Here is a 17,645-nt window from a genome sequence, read left to right as displayed (position 1 = left end):
TTTCACTGTACATAAATTATATTTCAATAAAATGCATTAAAAAAAGGTATTCAAAATATTAACAGATAATAATGGGGAAAAGGGGATCAGGGAAGACAGAAGTGAAATCTACTTTCTGCTTATGTCAATTCTTTACAATGAGTACTTATTACATACAGTGAGGAAATCTGGGGAAGCAATAAACTAAAACCATAGCAAAATACATGTATTCATGGTAGCATAGTGCCTAATGCACTTGACTGCTCACCAGAAGGCTGGCGGTTCAAACCCACTAGTCACTCCTAGGAAGGAAGGTTGGGCAATCCTACTTCCATAGTGATACTGCCTCGGGAACCCAAGGAGGGGTCGCTATGAGTCGGGCCGACTCGACGGCAAACAACAACAACAACAACATTCATGGAAATAATGTTCTAATATGAAAAATTTCATACTAACCAATGTAGGAATAATTTCTTATCCATAAATAAATAAAATGCTACCTAAATAAAACACTGAAGTAATTTTTTTAAGTAATCAAAAGAAGAATACACCAAGCCCTGGCTAACTTCTGGTCTGAGCCAAACCTTGAAAGATTAAGAAAATTCTATGCCAAGTGAATGACATTGTTTTCCTTGGTGTTGATTCTTTGTTTTACTGAAAAAAAACTTTAAGTACAATTCTTTTACTTACTTTCTCATTTTTTGTAGTTACATAAAGGAAGACGTCAAAGATATCTTCTTTCACAGCACATAATTTGGCTTCCACATGGGTAGCAGCTAAATAACATAAAGAAAACATTAATCATACCTTATATTGAGTATATTTGAAATAATTTCAATTTCCTACTATTAATCTCTAATAACCACATAAGATTGCCCAGCATCAAGTGATCAATGGCTTTTTCCAGCAGGTCTTAGTGGAGGGTGGACCTGGGAGTGGGTGAGTTAACAAAAAGGCTCTCCTGACTAGGGAGTAAGTCATGCATCCTTTGTCTCTCTCTAATCAACAGCATCCTCTTCCTGCCACCCTACAAATATCTCCTGAAGTACAGTTCTTAGCCCTCTCTTTTCTTGCAGTGACCCAAATCCAAATTTCCAGTCATGACCTTCATCTGAGAGTCCGTTCCATCCCTCCAAATGTTCCATGGGTCAGAGTACTTGGCTATTCTATGAAAGTCTTAATGACTCAAACAGTAGCTCCATTTATTGAGCTGTTCATATGTATTAGGCACTATACTAAGTCCTTTTTAAACTTTATTTCATTTAATTCTTATCACAGCCCTTTGAGGGAAGTATTGTTATTTCCATTTTATAGGTGAGAAGACTAGACTCAGAGAAGGTGAAGCCACTTGCCTGAGGCTACACAAAAGTCTCTGGACAGAACTCCAAACTAGGCAGTCTGCCTCCACCATATCTTATTCTCATCAATAGGCATCCCCTAATGGTGTCACAAGGGTCCAAACTCCCAATCCAGCAGACTCCCCTGCATTCCAGTTCTGGCAGGTTCAAAATATCTGGCTTTTCCTTTACTACAATAAGGCAGCACAGGAGAGAGGCCAGGGCCCCAACAAAGTGCCAGGTGTGCTACAATTATTTCACACCTACTAACACCTTAGAATAGTCCAAAGAGGCAGGCACAGTCGTTTGGCAGAGGTTAGGATAGATGCCACAAATGAAAGCACATTTATACTCAACCGTATGAAATTAAGAGAGCATACTAAAAAACGAAAAACCTTTCATATATCTTAAGTTAGCAATTAATGATTATTACACAATAAAAACCTATATACTAGTCCCTAGGAGCTCTGGTGGCATAATGCCTAAGGCATTTTGACTGCTAATTAGAAGGCTGGCAGTTCAAACCCACCAGCCACTCCTCAGAAGGAAGATTGGTCAATCTCCTTCCGTAGCAATACTGCCTTGGAAACCCAAGGAGGGGTTGCTATGAGTCAGATCTGACTCAACGGCAGTGAGTTAGCTTTGGTTTTTGAGAGTCACACTTTGGGCCTAGAACTGGACTCACTCCTGTGGCTTAACTCTCAGGCCTACAAGCTGAACAACTACACCAAGGAGATGCACTCCTTGGAACAATCAACCATGGGAGACTAGAAGGGCAGCATTTGCACAGGGAGAAAACTAGGCTGGCAGGAATGGTTAGGAAAGGACACAGGGAAGGGGTAACCACAAGGATTAGGAGGAAGAAGAGCTGTTACACTGTGGGGACTGGAATCAGTGTTACAAAGCAAAATGTGTATGAACTGCAGAATGTAAAACTTACCTGCTTTGTAAAATTTCACAATTAAAAAAATCACAATCACAATAAAAAGTTAAACAAAATCCATCTACTAAGGTTTATATATGGAAGGACACTTTCTTTGTTGCTTACCAGGGGTGGGAGGGGAGGGCAGAGAACACTTAAAAAAAAAAAAAAAAAAAAAGCCATCTACTATCCTTTGCTCATTAAATATGTTAGGTTTTTCAACTGCTGATTCAATGAAATGCATGCAGATTTATTTAGCTGGGGTATGGCTTCTACACAGAACTAAGAGGCAATCATTATGTAAGGGTTCCCCACCCAAACAGCCCATTTTTAATTTAAACTGTCAATTACTGACAAGCACACCCATCCTCAAAGTTCCAGGGACACAGAGTCACTGCTACACTTGGTGTAGAAGAAGCTCCAAGTAATTTATGGAACCCATATGAGGAGGGTAAAACAGCTAAGTAGCCATGTCTCAAACCCCTTCATGAACAGAAAGTTAAACTACCTCAGCTGCCCCATGACCATGCCAGGTCAAAGCCAGCTACAATAACCATGAACTTGCCTTACCTTTTACAACATTCTGAAAGTACTGAATAGCAGCACTGTCCCACTTCTTGGCAGGCCTAAAACAGTGAACAAGTGCAACTTCATTAAATAAGAATCTGAGGCTTATATATCAATATTATAATTTATGAATTACATTGGCTGCTTAATGATACTATATTTTGAACATAACTTACAGGCAACAGGGAGCTTGGCTTTGGCCCTGTGCTGGGGGAATGATCCTAGACACATCTCTGCAGTATGTTCCTAAGTCTGCTGTCTGCACTAATGCAGAGACTTGAGCCACAGAGGTCCTTCTAAGAATGGACAATGCTTAAATAACCCCTTTCTGGGGATACCAGAGTGCCCTTTGCCCACCACTATGGCATAATTTGTCCCATGACCTTTGGCCCCAGTTCCATATGTTGTTATTTGCCATTGAGTTGGACCCAACTCATAGTGACCCCGCCTCGGGTTTCCAAGGCAGTATCACTACAGAAGTAGATTGCCCAACCTTCCTTCCAAGGAGTGGCTGATGGGTTTGAACCTCCAGACTTCTGGTTAGCAGTCAAGTGCCTTAGGCACTACGCTATCAGAGCTCCCTATATGGCCCCCTTATGACTAATAATACAAACTCCCTCGACAAAGAGATGCAGGTACCCAGTTCCCAGCACAGGCTGGCACAGAATGAGGGCTCGATACATGTTGGCTAAACTGGCACTCTAAGAGGTTGTGGTGGAAAAGCTCTGATTTCCAGGACCCATCCAGTCACCATCACCCCATGGTATTCCTTACTCTAGCTCTCTTTCACTGTCTCCCATTTTCTATCATCTTGCCCTTTCTATATTTTTCCTATGCTTCAGAAAGAAAATCAAGAGCTGCAGGCAATGGAAAAGTGAGCAAACCAATATTTGAAAGCAAAGATCAAAAGGAAAATAAGTATGATTCAAGTGTACATTTTATGTATCTCCACCAATTTCATTCATCAGAGATAACATTACCATCCTGCACAGGTTGTTTTAAAGATAAAAATGAGGTAATGTCCATAAATCACTTAGCCCAGTGCCTACACATAATCAATATTCAAAAATCAGTTGCTTTTATTTTAAGAAAGAAGCTATTACACACATTAATTCAAGAGGTTAGTTTGGCTACATAATCCTATATTGTATGAATGTTTTTCTTTCAAGTTGATTTGTTACTTCTCATTAAGTCTACTCACAAAAAGGGGAAGGTCAAAAGCATCCAAGTTCAGCCCTACTCCAGAGCTTCTCGACTATAACCTCTGAGACGGGGCTGCCTAGGAAATCTGCTGCATATCCCAATTTGGAAATACTCACTCAGACAGATAACACTTCTCAAAGAACAAATATACCTTCAAAATTGCTTAGCACGTCTACATAGGAATTATTTGGTATAAACACCAGACACTTAAGACTTTTATTAATGACTTAGCCTATTTTAGAAGCTGTACTTACACAATTTCAGCACTGTCTTCACACAAGTCAATGTGTAATGTAACTGGTTTTGTGCAGAACAGTCCAAATTTCTTTGCTCTATACGGAAGCTGCATAAAAGTTTCTACTGCAACCCGGATGCTTAGCAGTGAAACAGAAATAGTTCCATTATAAGAAAAACAGTGTATATACCAGATATCTCCATATATCTTTAATGTACATCTATATAACTAATATATTTAATGTAAAACAAAGTGTACACACAAAAAATAATTGTTTTCCAACATAGCTACCAATAGCAGAAGTACTTGAATATATCTACTCAAGGGGGTAAAAATTGGTCCTTTGGGAATGAAAAAAAATCTTATTTTTATATATAAAACACAGATATACATACAGTAAGGAACTCTGGTGGCACAATGGTTAAAGTGCTCAGCTGCTAACCAAAAGGTCAGCAGTTTTGATCTTTCTCCATGGGAGAAAGATATGGTAGTCTGCTTCCATAAAAGTTTACAGCTTTGGAAACCCTATGGGGCAGTTCCACTCTGTTCTAGGTTGTTGTTGTTGTTATGTGCCGTCAAGTCAGCCCTGACTCATAGCGACCCCTCCTTGGGTTTCCGAGGCAGTATCACTACGGAAATAGGATTGCCCAACCTTCCTTCCGAGGAGTGGCTGGTGGGTTTGAACCGCCAGCCTTCTGGTTAGCAGTCAAGTGCCTTAGCCACTATGCTACCAGAGCTCCCACTCTGTCCTACAGGAATGCTATTAGTTCCAATTGACTCCACAGCACATGGCACACAGACATTCAATATATAATAGTAAAGTAAAGTAGTAAAATTCCAGGTATGGTAAGAAAAAAGTGTCTAACAAGGCTTCTTAGGAGGACAATTTAAAAAAAAAAAAGATTGAAATACCTTGAGTAATGACAAATATACCTGTGAAGCCCATCCTGTTAAGTAGTTTTGAATACCAACTTCAATTTCAGTATATGACCAAAATTACCTTAAAGTTTTTATAAATGAGCAGATGCTTTAGTAATCAGTATTTGCCAACTCCGCATAAACAGCTGAAGGAAGGACTGAGATTTGATAAGTAAGTTCAACACTTGTATTTCCACTCTTATCTCAGACAAATGATAGACCACTTTTTTTTTCCCAGTTTACCATAACGAGATGTCTTCCCTGGATCCTATTATGCCCTGTGGGGTACCATCTTTTGTCTTGGACACTTTAGAAACAGATGCCTGCAGCACTAACTGCCCCTTGAGGCCTCCCTGAGCTCTCTCTAGCTAATCATAGGATTATCTTGCCTCAAACAAATTAAACTTAAAACCCCAAATACTAAAAAATTTCACAAAGAAGTCAAACACAATCATTATTTTTATAGCAATTATGATTATAAAAGTGCAGGATCACAAAGCAAGAAAAATACTTTTTCTTAATTATCCAATTCTCTATAAACCTCTTCTCTCACGAAATTCTTCTAATTCAAGATGAATCTTTTACTGCAATTTTGGTTATTATTTAATAAAAGACAGGTCCTCATATTTATTTATTAAACTGATATCCTCTTATGTTGAGGAGCTTTGATGGAATAGTGTCTAAGGCATTTGACTGCTAACCAGAAGACTGGCGGTTCAAACCCACCAGCCCTCCTCGGAAGGAAGGTTGGGCAATCTACTTCCGTAGTGATACTGCCTCAGAAAGCCAAGAAGGGATTGCTATCAGTGGAATTGACTCAATACCAGTGAGTTTGGTGTTTGTTTACTTTGAGACTGGAAACCATTATTACAAAACATCAAAATTGACTTGTTGCTATGGTTTACTGTGATATGTGGTCCCAGTATCAGGGAGGAAGGACTGCACAGTCATCACCTGGTTACTGGCTCATTCTGAACCATCTCCCCATCTTATGTAATTGTCACATCACTGCTTTGTTAAGAGAGCAGCAATAAGAAGGGTGTCTCAGTACCTCCTGGTAGTGCCTTTTTTGCAGCCAGGACTCCCTTAATCACAAAGAAAAAGTAAGAGCCCAGGCCAGGAAACAGGCTAACAGAGAACTGTGAGGAGATGCAGCATGTATAGGCTGTATCTGCCCTCCCCTTTCCAGGTAGGAAAGTGGAAGAAGGGCTAGAGACTTCTAAGTCTTTATGATGACCGCTTTCTCTTCTATTCAAAGGATGTAAAATGAGAATCGCCAAATGTGTCTTCCTTGAAGCAAAATAATCCCAGTTTTATGTTTTCTCAAAAGGTAATGACATTCTCCTTGTCCAGGTGTACAGCAGAGCTGACAAGGGACAAGGTTGTGGTGGCTTCTTGGCCACAGCCAGCTACCTGAAGGAAATGAGAAGTTGGACCTGTGGGCTAGGGACCATTGTCACAGGGGACATCAAGCTCAATTGGCATAACATACTACAAAAAACTTTGTTCTACATCCTACTTCAGTGAGTAGTGACTAGGTTCTTAAACGCTTGCAAGCGGCCATCTAGATGCAGCAATGGGTCTCTCCTTGTCCAGAGCAAAGCAGAATGAAGAAAAACAAAGATGCATGGAAACAATTAGTCCAAGGGACTGGTACACCATGTGATCCTCAGCCTATATGAACATAAGACTAGAAGAACTAGATGGTGCCTGGCTACCACTGTCAACCACTTGGAGGTAAATTGGTACAAAAGATCCTGGATAAAGTGGGAGAACAATGTAGAAAAAAACTCAAAATTATAAAAAGAAAAAAAATCACAGGTTTCCTGGTCTGATAGAGCCTGGTGAGACCCCGAGACAATGGCACCTAGTTACCCTTCAGGTCTGGAACTGAACTCACTTCCATGGCTTCCACCCAAACGACAGACAGGCATACTGGGTGAACATTTACATCAGGCAGATACACTCCTTGCAGCGATCAATCGCAGAAGAACAGAAGGGCAGTGTTGGCACATAGAGATAGCTTGGAGGGTGGGAGTGCATGGAAGGGAAGGACACAGGGAAGAGGTAATTATGGCGAGGAAGTGGGAAGAGAGCTGCTACACTGTGGAAAATTGCAATCTATGTCATGAAACAAAATGTGTATGAAATGCTGCATAGAAAATGAATTTGCTCTGTAAACTTTCACCCAAGTAACAATAATTTTTTTTTAAAAAGTAATGACCTTCTCCTTAAAGTTCATTTGTTTCCTTAGAACATTTGCTTCTTCAGAGAGTGTAAGGCAAAATGAGTATGTACATACTTTTTAGATTTTACTGGAATATACTTGGCAAAGTCCACAAGGAAACATTCTACCAAATAGTGGTCAGCTGAAGATATGATTGACTTAATAACCGCCCTGCACCAGCACTTTAGCTCCTGACAATAAACCACACAAACCTACAAAAGAAAACAGAAGGTACTTTTTTAAAAAGAACTTTAGCATTAACATCTCTAGTCATAAAATGAGTGCATTACAATCACCTCAGCCTACATTTCACCTTACAGAAGGGGAAAGAGATGCAAGGAGACTGCACCTGCCCAAGCTAAACAGTGCTTGTCAGTAAAGGAAACAGTAAGAACACAGGTCATCTGAACTACAGTTTACTGTTTTTCTTTCTAAAACTATTTTAACTCCTTAGCTGTTACCCTTCAAATAAAGACAATTTCTAGAAAGTAAAATAAGAAAAATGCATCACTTTACCTTCTTAAATCTGAGAATAAACCTTACAAACAATTGTTAATCACATGTGCCCAACCCAATACGAAATTACAAACCCCAACCCCATCCTCCCAGCCTCCTCCCCATGACTTTTATTACCCTCTAACATTTGTTTACTGTCTGCCCAAGTGGATGTCAGCTCCAGGACAATGGATTTTTGTCCGTTTTGTTTAATGCCATATTCCCACAATCTTCTAGTGGCTAGCATATATGAAATCTTCAAACACTACTTGTTGAATGACTGAATACATAAATGTCTGTAATACTTGTTAAGGGAACTGCCCTACTGAAGCGAAAGCCATTGACATCCTGACTATACCAAGGACCACCAGGCCACAGCTGACCTGACTGGCAATCCGTAGACAAACAAACTATATGGTGTCCACAGGCTTATCAAGTGGTCTGGTAGAGAAAGCTGTGCCCACACCAGGAAGAAGGCAGGCCAACTGAAATTCCTACCCTTAGAAATTTAAGTAGGAAAACACAGTGCAGCCATTCTGCAAAGGATGGATGGATTTCTAAGAATCTCACATAAGTCAAAACTCAAATAATTCAAAAGAAATTTTGATAAAGGATGGAAGGTGTTTCTGTTTCATGCCAACGTCACAGCAACTTTTAGGGATGCTATTGAATAGTTAATCATTGCATGGCTATTCAAGTTTCAAACTGTGTTATACTAGGGCTTCCACTAGTCAAAAATAAAACAATTTAAGCATTAAGAAGTACAATGACTATAACATATATAAAAAGCCATAAGTTAAAAATATCACAATACTAAAAAACAGAAAAGTAGAGGGGAAAAAAAACAACAAATATTGTAAAACTAGAAATCAACAAATGAAGATCAAAGAAAGAAACTCATGGAAACTGAATAATACCCTGCTTAAAAACTACTGGGTAACAGAAGAAATAAAAATAATATTAAAAACTTCCTTGAATTAAATGAGAATGAAAATATAACACACAGAAATGTCTGGGACATGGCAAAGACAGTGCTCAGAGGGGAATGTTTAGCAATAAAAGCACACATCAAAGAAAAGAAAGAGCCAATATTCATACCTTAACCCAACATTTCTAACAATTACAAAAAGAGCAGCAAAATAAGCCTACAATCACCAGGAGAAAAGAAACAACAACAAGATTCAAGCAGAAATAAATGAAACTGAAAAACAACAGAAACAATCAATAAGACCAGAAGTTGGTTCTTTGGAAAGATTAACAAAATTGAGAATCCACTGGAAAATTTAACAATGGAAAAGAAGGAGAAGATGCAAATAACATAAGTAATAAATGAAAAGAACCGACAGAAACAAAAACGATAATATCAGGATACTATAAAGAATTTTAGAAGCTCTGGTAGCATAGTGCCTAAGGCACTTGGCTGCTAACCAGAAGGCTGGCGGTTCAAACCCACCAGCCACTCCTCGGAAGGAAGGTTGGGCAATCCTACTTCCATAGTGATGCTGCCTCGGAAACCCAAGGAGGGGTCACTATGAGTTGGGGCCGACTCGACGGCATATAACAACAACAACAACAACAACGTAAAGAATTGTACTCCATCAAATTTGAAAACCTAGAAGAAATGGACAGATTTCTAGAAACACTACTTACCTAAACTAATACAGACTGAGGTAAACCAATACAGACTGAGGTAATACAGAATGAACTGAGGTAATACAGAATGAACTGAGGTAATACGGACTGAACAGATCTGTAACAAAAGAAGAAATTGGACAGGTCATAAAAAAAACTACCAACAAAAAAAGTCCTGGCCCAGATGGCTTCACTAAAGAATTTTGCCAAACATTCAAAGAAGAACTGTTACCGATTCTACTCAAACTATTCCAGAATATAGAAAAGGAATGAATACCCCAAAATTCATTTTATGAAGCAAGTATAACCCTGATACCAAAGCCAGACCACTAAAAGAGAAAATTATAGATCAATATCCCTCATGGACATTGACACAAAAAAATCTCAACAAAATCCTAGCCAAAAGAATTCAACAACATAACAAAAAAATACTACATAATAACAAAATGGGGTTCATACCAGGTATGCTAGCATGGTTCAACATTACGAAAAGTCAACATAATCCACCACATAAAGGAAAAGAATTACATGATCGATCATATCAATTGATGCAGAAAATACATTGGATAAAATCCAACACCTAATCCTCATAAAAAACATTGAATAAAATAGGGATAGAAGGGAATATTCCTCAACATAATTAAGGGCATATATACAAAACCATGGCCCACATTATTCTCAACGGAGAGGGACTAAAATCATTCCCTTTACAAACGGTATCAGACAAGGATGTCCTTTATCACCACCATTATTTAATATTATACTGGAAGCCCTAACCTGAGCAATAAAGTAAGAAAGTGAAATAAAAGGCATTCAAATTGGCAAAGAAGTAAAAGTATCTCCATACACAGATGAAATGAATCTACACCAGTACACCACTAAAGTGCCTAAAGAACATCAACGCAAAGCTGAAGGGTACAAGATCAACACACAAAAATGACTTGACTTTCTTTATATCAAGGAAGAGAACTCTCAAAAGGGTATCAGGAAAAAGTATCATTTACAATGCCATCCAAAAGATTAGGTATTTTGGAATAACTCTAACTACACCCAAACGACCTATACAAAAAAAAACTACACATTTACTATAAGAAACCAAAACATACCTACATAAATGGAAGAATATACCATGTTCACAGGTAGGAAGACTTAACATTGTGAAAATATCAATACTACCCAAGGCAATTTAGAGATATAACACAATCCCAATCCAAATTCCATAATCATTCATTAAAGGGATGGGAAAACTCATCACCAACTTTATATGGAAAGGAAAGAGACCTCAGAAAAGTAAAGCACTACTAAAGAAGAAAAGCAAAGTAGGAGGCCTCACACTCCCCGATCTCAAAACCTGCTATGCAGCCATGGTAGTTAAACAGCCTCGTACTAGGACAATGACAAACACATAGATTAAATGGAACAGAACTGAGAAGCCAGACAAAAATGTGTCCACTTATAGACAACTAATCTTTGACAAAGGGCCAAAACTCAACAAATGTGGAAGAGATAGTCTTTTTTATAAATGGTCCTAGCAGAAAAATGAAACAGGATCTATATCCCATACTATATGCAAAAACAAACTCAAGCAAGATCAAAGACCTGAACATAAAACCTAAATCTATAAAGATCAATGGAAAAATAGGGACTAACTTAAAAGCCCGAATACATGGCACAAATACATGCTCAAACATAACTAAAAATGTACAAACACTAGAGGAAAATGCTGTGGGAGTGGAAAATGGTACAACCGCTGTGGAAAACTGTATGGCGCTGCCTTAAATAGAAATACTACATGATCCAGCAATCCCACTACTATTATCCTAGAGAAATAAGAGCCATGACACAAAAAGATATGTGTACACCCATGTTCATCACAGGACTATTCACAACAGCAAAAAGATGGATACGATTTAAATTCCAATCAATGGATAAATGGTTAAACAAACAATGGTACATATACTCAACAGAATGGTATGCAAAGCTAAAGGCAGTGAATCTGCAAAACATCTCATAACATGGGTGAACCTAGAGGACTTTATGCTGAACGAAATAAGTCAACCACAATAGAACAAATATTGTATGAGAACACTATTGTAAAGAATCAAGAAACATTCTTTGATGGCTATCAAGAGTGGGAGAAGGGAGGGTTTTAATTTGGGTGAAGGGGGAGGCAGTAAAAAAGTAAAAAAAAAGATACAATGATCTTGGTGATAAGTTTGTTGTTATTGTTGTTAGGTGCTGTCAAGCCAGCTCCAACTCATAGCGACCCTAAGTACAAAAGAACAAAGCACTACCCGGTCTGTGCCACCCTCACCATCCTTGCTGGACCTGAGCCCACTGTTGGGGCCACTGTGTCAATCCATCTCTTGGAGGGACTTCCCCTTTTCCACTGACCTTCCACTTTACTGAGCATAACATCCTTCTCCAGGCAATGTTACCTTCTGACAACATGACCAAAGTAGGTTAGACAAAGTCTGGCCATTGTCACTTCCAAAGAGCATTCTGAGTGCACTTCCTCCAGGACAGATTTGTTAGTTCTTCTGGCAGCCCATAGTACTTTCAGTGTTCCTTGCCAGCACCACAACTCAAAAGCATCAACTCTTTTTTAGTCTTCCTTATTCACCGTTCAGCTTTCACATGCATATCAGGCGAATGAAAATATCAGGGCTTGTGTCAGGTGCACCTTAGTCTTCAAAGAGACATCTTTGCTCTTCAACACTTAAAAGGTTTTTTGCAGCAGATTTGCCTAGTGCAAAATATTGTCTGATGTCTTGACTGCTGCTTCCATTGGTGTTGATTGTGGAACTAAGTAATATGAAATCTTTGACAACTTCAATCTTGCCTCCATTTCTCACAGTATTGCTTATTGGTCCAGTTGTAAGGATTTTTGTTTTATGCTGAGGTATAACCTATACTGCAGACTGTACTCTTTAATACTCATCGGTACTGCTTCAAGTCATCTTCACTTTCAGCAAACACAGTTGTGTCATCTGCCTATCTCAGATTGTTAATGAATCCTCCTCCAATCCTGATCCCACACTCTTCTTCATTTGGTGTAGCTTCTTGGATTATATGCACAGCATACATCCGAAGATATATGGTGAACGGATACAACCCTGACACACTCCCTTCCTGATTTTAAACCATGCACAATCCCCTTGTTCTGTCTGAACAACATCCTCCTGGTCTATGTACAGGTTCCTCATGAGCACAATTAAGTGCTCTGGAATTCTCATTTTTCTCAACGTTATCCATACTTTGTTACGATCCACAGAATCTAATGCTTTTACATAGTCAATAAAACACATGTCAAAATCTTTCTGGTATTCTTTGCTTTGAGCCAAGATCCATCTGACATCAGCAATGATATTCCTCGTTTCACGTCCTCTTCTGAATCCAGTTTGTGTTTCTGGAAGTTCTCTCTCAATATACCGCGGCAACCATTTTTTAATTATCTTCAGCAAGATTTTACTTGTGTGTGATATTAATGATATTGTTCTATAGTTTCCACATTTTGTGGGATCATCTTTCTTTGGAATGGGTACAAATATGGATCTCTTCCAATCAGTTGGCCATGTAGCTGTCTTTCAAGTCTCTTGGCATAGATGAGTAAGTGCCTCCAGTGAGGCATCTGTTTGTTGAAACATCTCAATGGATATTCTGTCAATTCCTGGAGCCTTGTTTTTTGCCAATTCCTTTAGCACAGCTTTGACTTCTTCCTTCAGTGCCATCAGTTCTTGATCATATGCCACCTCCTAAAATGGATGAACATCAACCAATTCTTTTTGGTACACTTTGTGTATTCCTTCCATCTTCTTTTGATATTTCCTGCATCATTCAATATTTTGCCCATGTTGTTGCTGTCGTTGTTATGTGCCGTCAAGTCAGATCCGACTCATAGCGACCCCTCCTTGGGTTTCCAAGGTAGTATCACTACGGAAGTAGATTGCCCAACCTTCCTTCCGAGGAGTGGCTGGTGGGTTTGAACCACCAGCCTTCTGGTTAGCAGTCAAGTGCCTTAGCCACTATGCTACCAGAATCTATGCCCATAGAATCTTTCAATATTGCATCTTAAGGCTTGAATTTTGTCTTCAGTTCTTTCTGCTTGAGAAAATGCCAAGCATATTCCTTCCTTCTGGCTTTCCAACTCCAAGTCTTTGCACATTTCATTACAATAACTGACTGTTCTCTCAAGCTGCTCTTTGAAATCTTCTGTTCAGCTCTTTTATCTCATCATTTTTTCCATTTGCTTTAGCTACTCTCTGTTTAAGGGCAAGTTTCAGTCTCTTCTGACATCATTTTGGTCTTTTCTTCCTTTCCTTTAATGACTTTGCTTTCTTCGTGGATGATGTTCTTAAGGTCATCCCACAATTCCTCTGGTTTTTGGTCACTGGTGTTCCATCTATTCTTCAGATGGTCTCTAAATTCAGAAGTGACATAATCAAGGTCATATTTTGGCTCTCGTGGATTTAATTGTCTTCAGCTTCAACTTGATCTTCCATATGAGAAGCTGATGATCTGTTTCACAGTCAGCTTCTGGCCTTGTTTTGGCTGAAGATATTGAGCTTCTCCATTGCCTCTTGCCACAGATGAAGTCAATCAGATTCCTGTGTACTCCATCTGGTGAAGTCCACATGTATAGTCACCATTTCTGTTGCTGAAAAAAGGTATTTATGATGACTAAGTTGTTGGTCTTGCAAAGTTTTCTCATGTGATCTCCAGCGTCATTTCTATCACACCAAGGCCATATTTTCCAACTTCTGGTGATTCTTCTTTGTTTCCAACTTTTGCATTCCAATCACCAGTAATAATCAACACATCTTGATTGCATGTTTGGTCAATTTCAAATTGCAGAAGTTGGTAAAAATTTTCAGTCTCCTCATCTTTGGCTTTGGTGGTTGGTGTGTAAATTTCAGTAATAGTCTTAACTGGTCTTCCTTGTAGGCATATGGATCCTATCACATATTATCCTATCACTGACAGCACTGTACTTCAGGATCTTGAAACATTCTTTGTGATGATGAATGGCACGTCATTCCTCTTCAATTTGTCACACCCAGCATAGTAGATCATATGGTTGTCTGATTCAAAATGGTCAAAACCAGTCCATTTTAGCTCACTAATGCCTAGGATACCAATTTTCAGGCATTCCATTTCATTTTTGACAACTTCCAATTTTCCTACATTCATACTTCAATACATTCCATGTTCTGATTATTAATGGATATTTACAGCTGTTTCTTCCCATTTTGAGTCATGCCACATCAGCAAACAGAGGTCCCAAAAGCTTTATGCCACATCCACATCATTAAGGTTGGCTCTACTCTGAGGAGGCAGCTCTTCCCCAGTAGCATTTTAAATGCCTTCTGACCCAAAGGGCTCATCTTCTGACACTATATTAGACAATGTTTCAGTACTATTCATAAAGTTTTCCAGTAATATATCAGACAGTGTTTCATTGATATTCATAAGGTTTTCACTGGCCAATTCTTTGAGAAGTAGATGGCTCCTTCCTCCTTCTGAGTCTGTCTTAGTTTGGAAGCTCTGCTGAAACTTGTCCAGCATGGGTAACCCGGCAAGTATTTGAAATACCGGTGGCATAGCCTCCAGCCTCACAGCAACACACAAGTCACCACAGTATGACAAACTGACAAATAAGTGGTGGGGTGATAAAGCAGTATTGGAATATTCAGAGGGTGGAATTAATTTCAGGAATATTTTAGAGAAAATTTCCACAATGGAAAAAGCTTGGATTCAATGATTACATTAAAGTCTAAGTGATTGAACAGTAGTAAAAACCAAAACCAAAGCCACTTCCATGAAGTCAATTCTGACTCATAGCAACCCTACAGGACAAAGTAGAAATGGCCCATAACGTTTCTAAAGCTGCAAGTCTTTAGAGAAGCAGAATGCCTCATCTTTCTCCCATGGAGCAGCTGGTAGTTTCAAACAGCTGACCTTTTGGTTAGCAGCCAAATGCTTTAACCACTGCTCCAGTACTACACAGAAAATATCATAGCAACAGAATGGCCATTTTGTGTAACAGGAGAATGTGAGATACTAGTTGGTTCTTAAAAACAAATGGCCATTGAGTGGATTCTAACTCATGGCAAACCCATGTGGGTCAGAGTAAAACTGTGTCCCATAGAGCTTTTAATGGCTGATTTTTTGGAAGTAGATCTACTGAGGTGCCTCTGGAGGGTCTCGAACCTCTAACCTTTGTTAACAGCTGAGCACATTAACCATTTGCACCCCCAGGGACTGCGGTTGGTTCTTAAAGTCCCCATAATATTTTGTGTATATTTAAATTCTCTCTATTTCTTTGTGACAATTTGTGGCCTATTGGTAAAGTGGCTTGGTAAAATGGAGGGTCAATAAAAAAGGGGAAGGCCCTTGGCAAGATGGATTGACATGATGGCTATAGCAATGGGTTCAGGTATAATAGGGATTGTGAGGCTGGCACAGGACTGGGCAGTGCTTCATTCTGTGGTACAGGAGGTCACTATGAGTCAGAGACAAATCGATGGCACTTAACAACAACAACATTTGTGATGTTTCACCCGTAATTCAGTAGTGAATTTATTAACTTAAAATTAAAGGAAAAAAAAAGAAAACTGTGGAAACCAATAGAGACAGTTAACTACAAGTTACTACATTAGAAATTGATTTAAAAAAATTTTTTTTAAGTTCCACTTTTCCAATATGAATACATTAATACAGGGCAACCAAAAAGTCTTAGTATGTGACAGAAAGTTCTATACAGAAGAACTCCAGCTACTGAATGCAGAAAGAATGAGAAAAATCATTTCGTAAGCTTGAATGAAAAAAGCTAATTTTGCCAGTGGTAGTCAATGAGTGGTAAAACCATCACGCAAAAAGCTGATGGGTAATGTCACAAGGGAGAGATTGAGCTGTCACCATCTGAACCCAATGATCAGTCTTAGCATCCCCAAAAGTGTCTCTCGGGTCAATACAATATTAAGTTCACAGCACCACTCGTTTTTTTAGGAAAAAAGTGATCCTAAATCTAATCCAAACTTCATATTTAACCTTCTATCCACAGAAAATAGAAGGGACAGAGGAATAAGTTAAACACCTTCACGTGGAAGCAACTGGACTATCCAAAATGTCCATTTTAAAAGGACAATTTCCCTGATTACATTTCCTCAGTAAGTCAATGGTATGAAAAAAAAAAAAGAAAAAAAAATTGTTATTACTGATAATTTTTGGAGAAGAGGGTAATTAAACTAGAAATTATTTCTAGTTTTATTCATAGAAAATTCACAAATCTTTTTCCATAATACAAAAAATCGAAGTCATCTGAAAAATGACTGATCCATAGAAACAATCAGTCAATTGGGCAGTGAGAGCTGAGGCTGAAAGACAGGAAGGTGGGGCCGTGCTATGGAATGGGGGAAATAAAGAAGCAAGAGCTGACCGAAGTCATGACAGCAACCACAAGGTAAGCATCCTAGACTGAAGATCCTCATGCGTTCTTTGCTGAGGTTCCCTCCCCTTGCACTAAATCTAAAATGAAAATCTCCTTATTCCCAGCTCTAGGAGAACAGATGTAAATGATATTCCACCTTGCCACCCCACATGAACTGCCTGAAATGTGCTACACTCTCAGAGCTTTATTATCTTAGTTGCTAAAATGTTTTACAATCTGAATAGTTATTTCAAAACATGAAATTTAAAGTACATTTAGATACCTACCTGCCCTTCCTCCAACACTGGTGGTTTTATTTCTCTATCTTGACACATGTTGTTGTAGTAGTCATTCATGGCACTATTTAGTTTTTGATAATCAACTTCATGATCTAAAAAGGGACTACACCCTTTTATAATAACCCAGAAGCAACCTGGATCTTTAATCTGTAAAATTTAAAAAGACAAAGAAAACAATGCATGATTTAAAAGTAGAGCCACAAAACAATAAACCTTAGAATCAAGGTAACTGTTTCTATTTTAAGTGATCTAATAGACAAATGCCTCTGTCTTAAATGATTAAAAATAAAAGATCAATGATAAAATTCTGAAACGTAACCAATATAAAAGTAATTCTCAATTATGTGTAGCATAGTGGCTAAGGCACTTGACTGCTAACCAGAAGGATGGTGGTTCAAACCC

At 38.7% G+C, this 17,645-nt stretch overlaps 1 protein-coding gene across 1 annotated transcript in view; it reads right to left on the bottom strand.

Annotated features, from left to right (window-relative positions):
• The window catches only part of TDRD12 (tudor domain containing 12), a gene marked incomplete at its 5' end in the record, with an annotated part of 227,744 nt that extends 210,348 nt beyond the window's left edge, over positions 1-17,396 (bottom strand). The window contains 5 exons of the mRNA XM_042782749.1: positions 670-755; positions 2,809-2,864; positions 4,263-4,382; positions 7,464-7,600; positions 17,232-17,396. Of these exons, the coding sequence (XP_042638683.1) occupies positions 670-755; positions 2,809-2,864; positions 4,263-4,382; positions 7,464-7,600; positions 17,232-17,396 (564 nt within the window). The remainder of the gene's footprint in view (positions 1-669; positions 756-2,808; positions 2,865-4,262; positions 4,383-7,463; positions 7,601-17,231) is intronic.
• Between the last annotated feature and the right edge of the window lie 249 nt (positions 17,397-17,645).

This window comes from Orycteropus afer, unplaced genomic scaffold (genome assembly GCF_000298275.1).
Source record: "Orycteropus afer afer isolate SDZICR_OR568_19922 unplaced genomic scaffold, OryAfe1.0 scaffold00459, whole genome shotgun sequence".
In the NCBI taxonomy this organism is placed as follows: Eukaryota; Metazoa; Chordata; class Mammalia; order Tubulidentata; family Orycteropodidae; genus Orycteropus; species Orycteropus afer.
The sequence above is the reverse complement of the archived record's forward strand: the minus strand, read 5'-3'. Positions and strand labels throughout refer to the sequence as shown.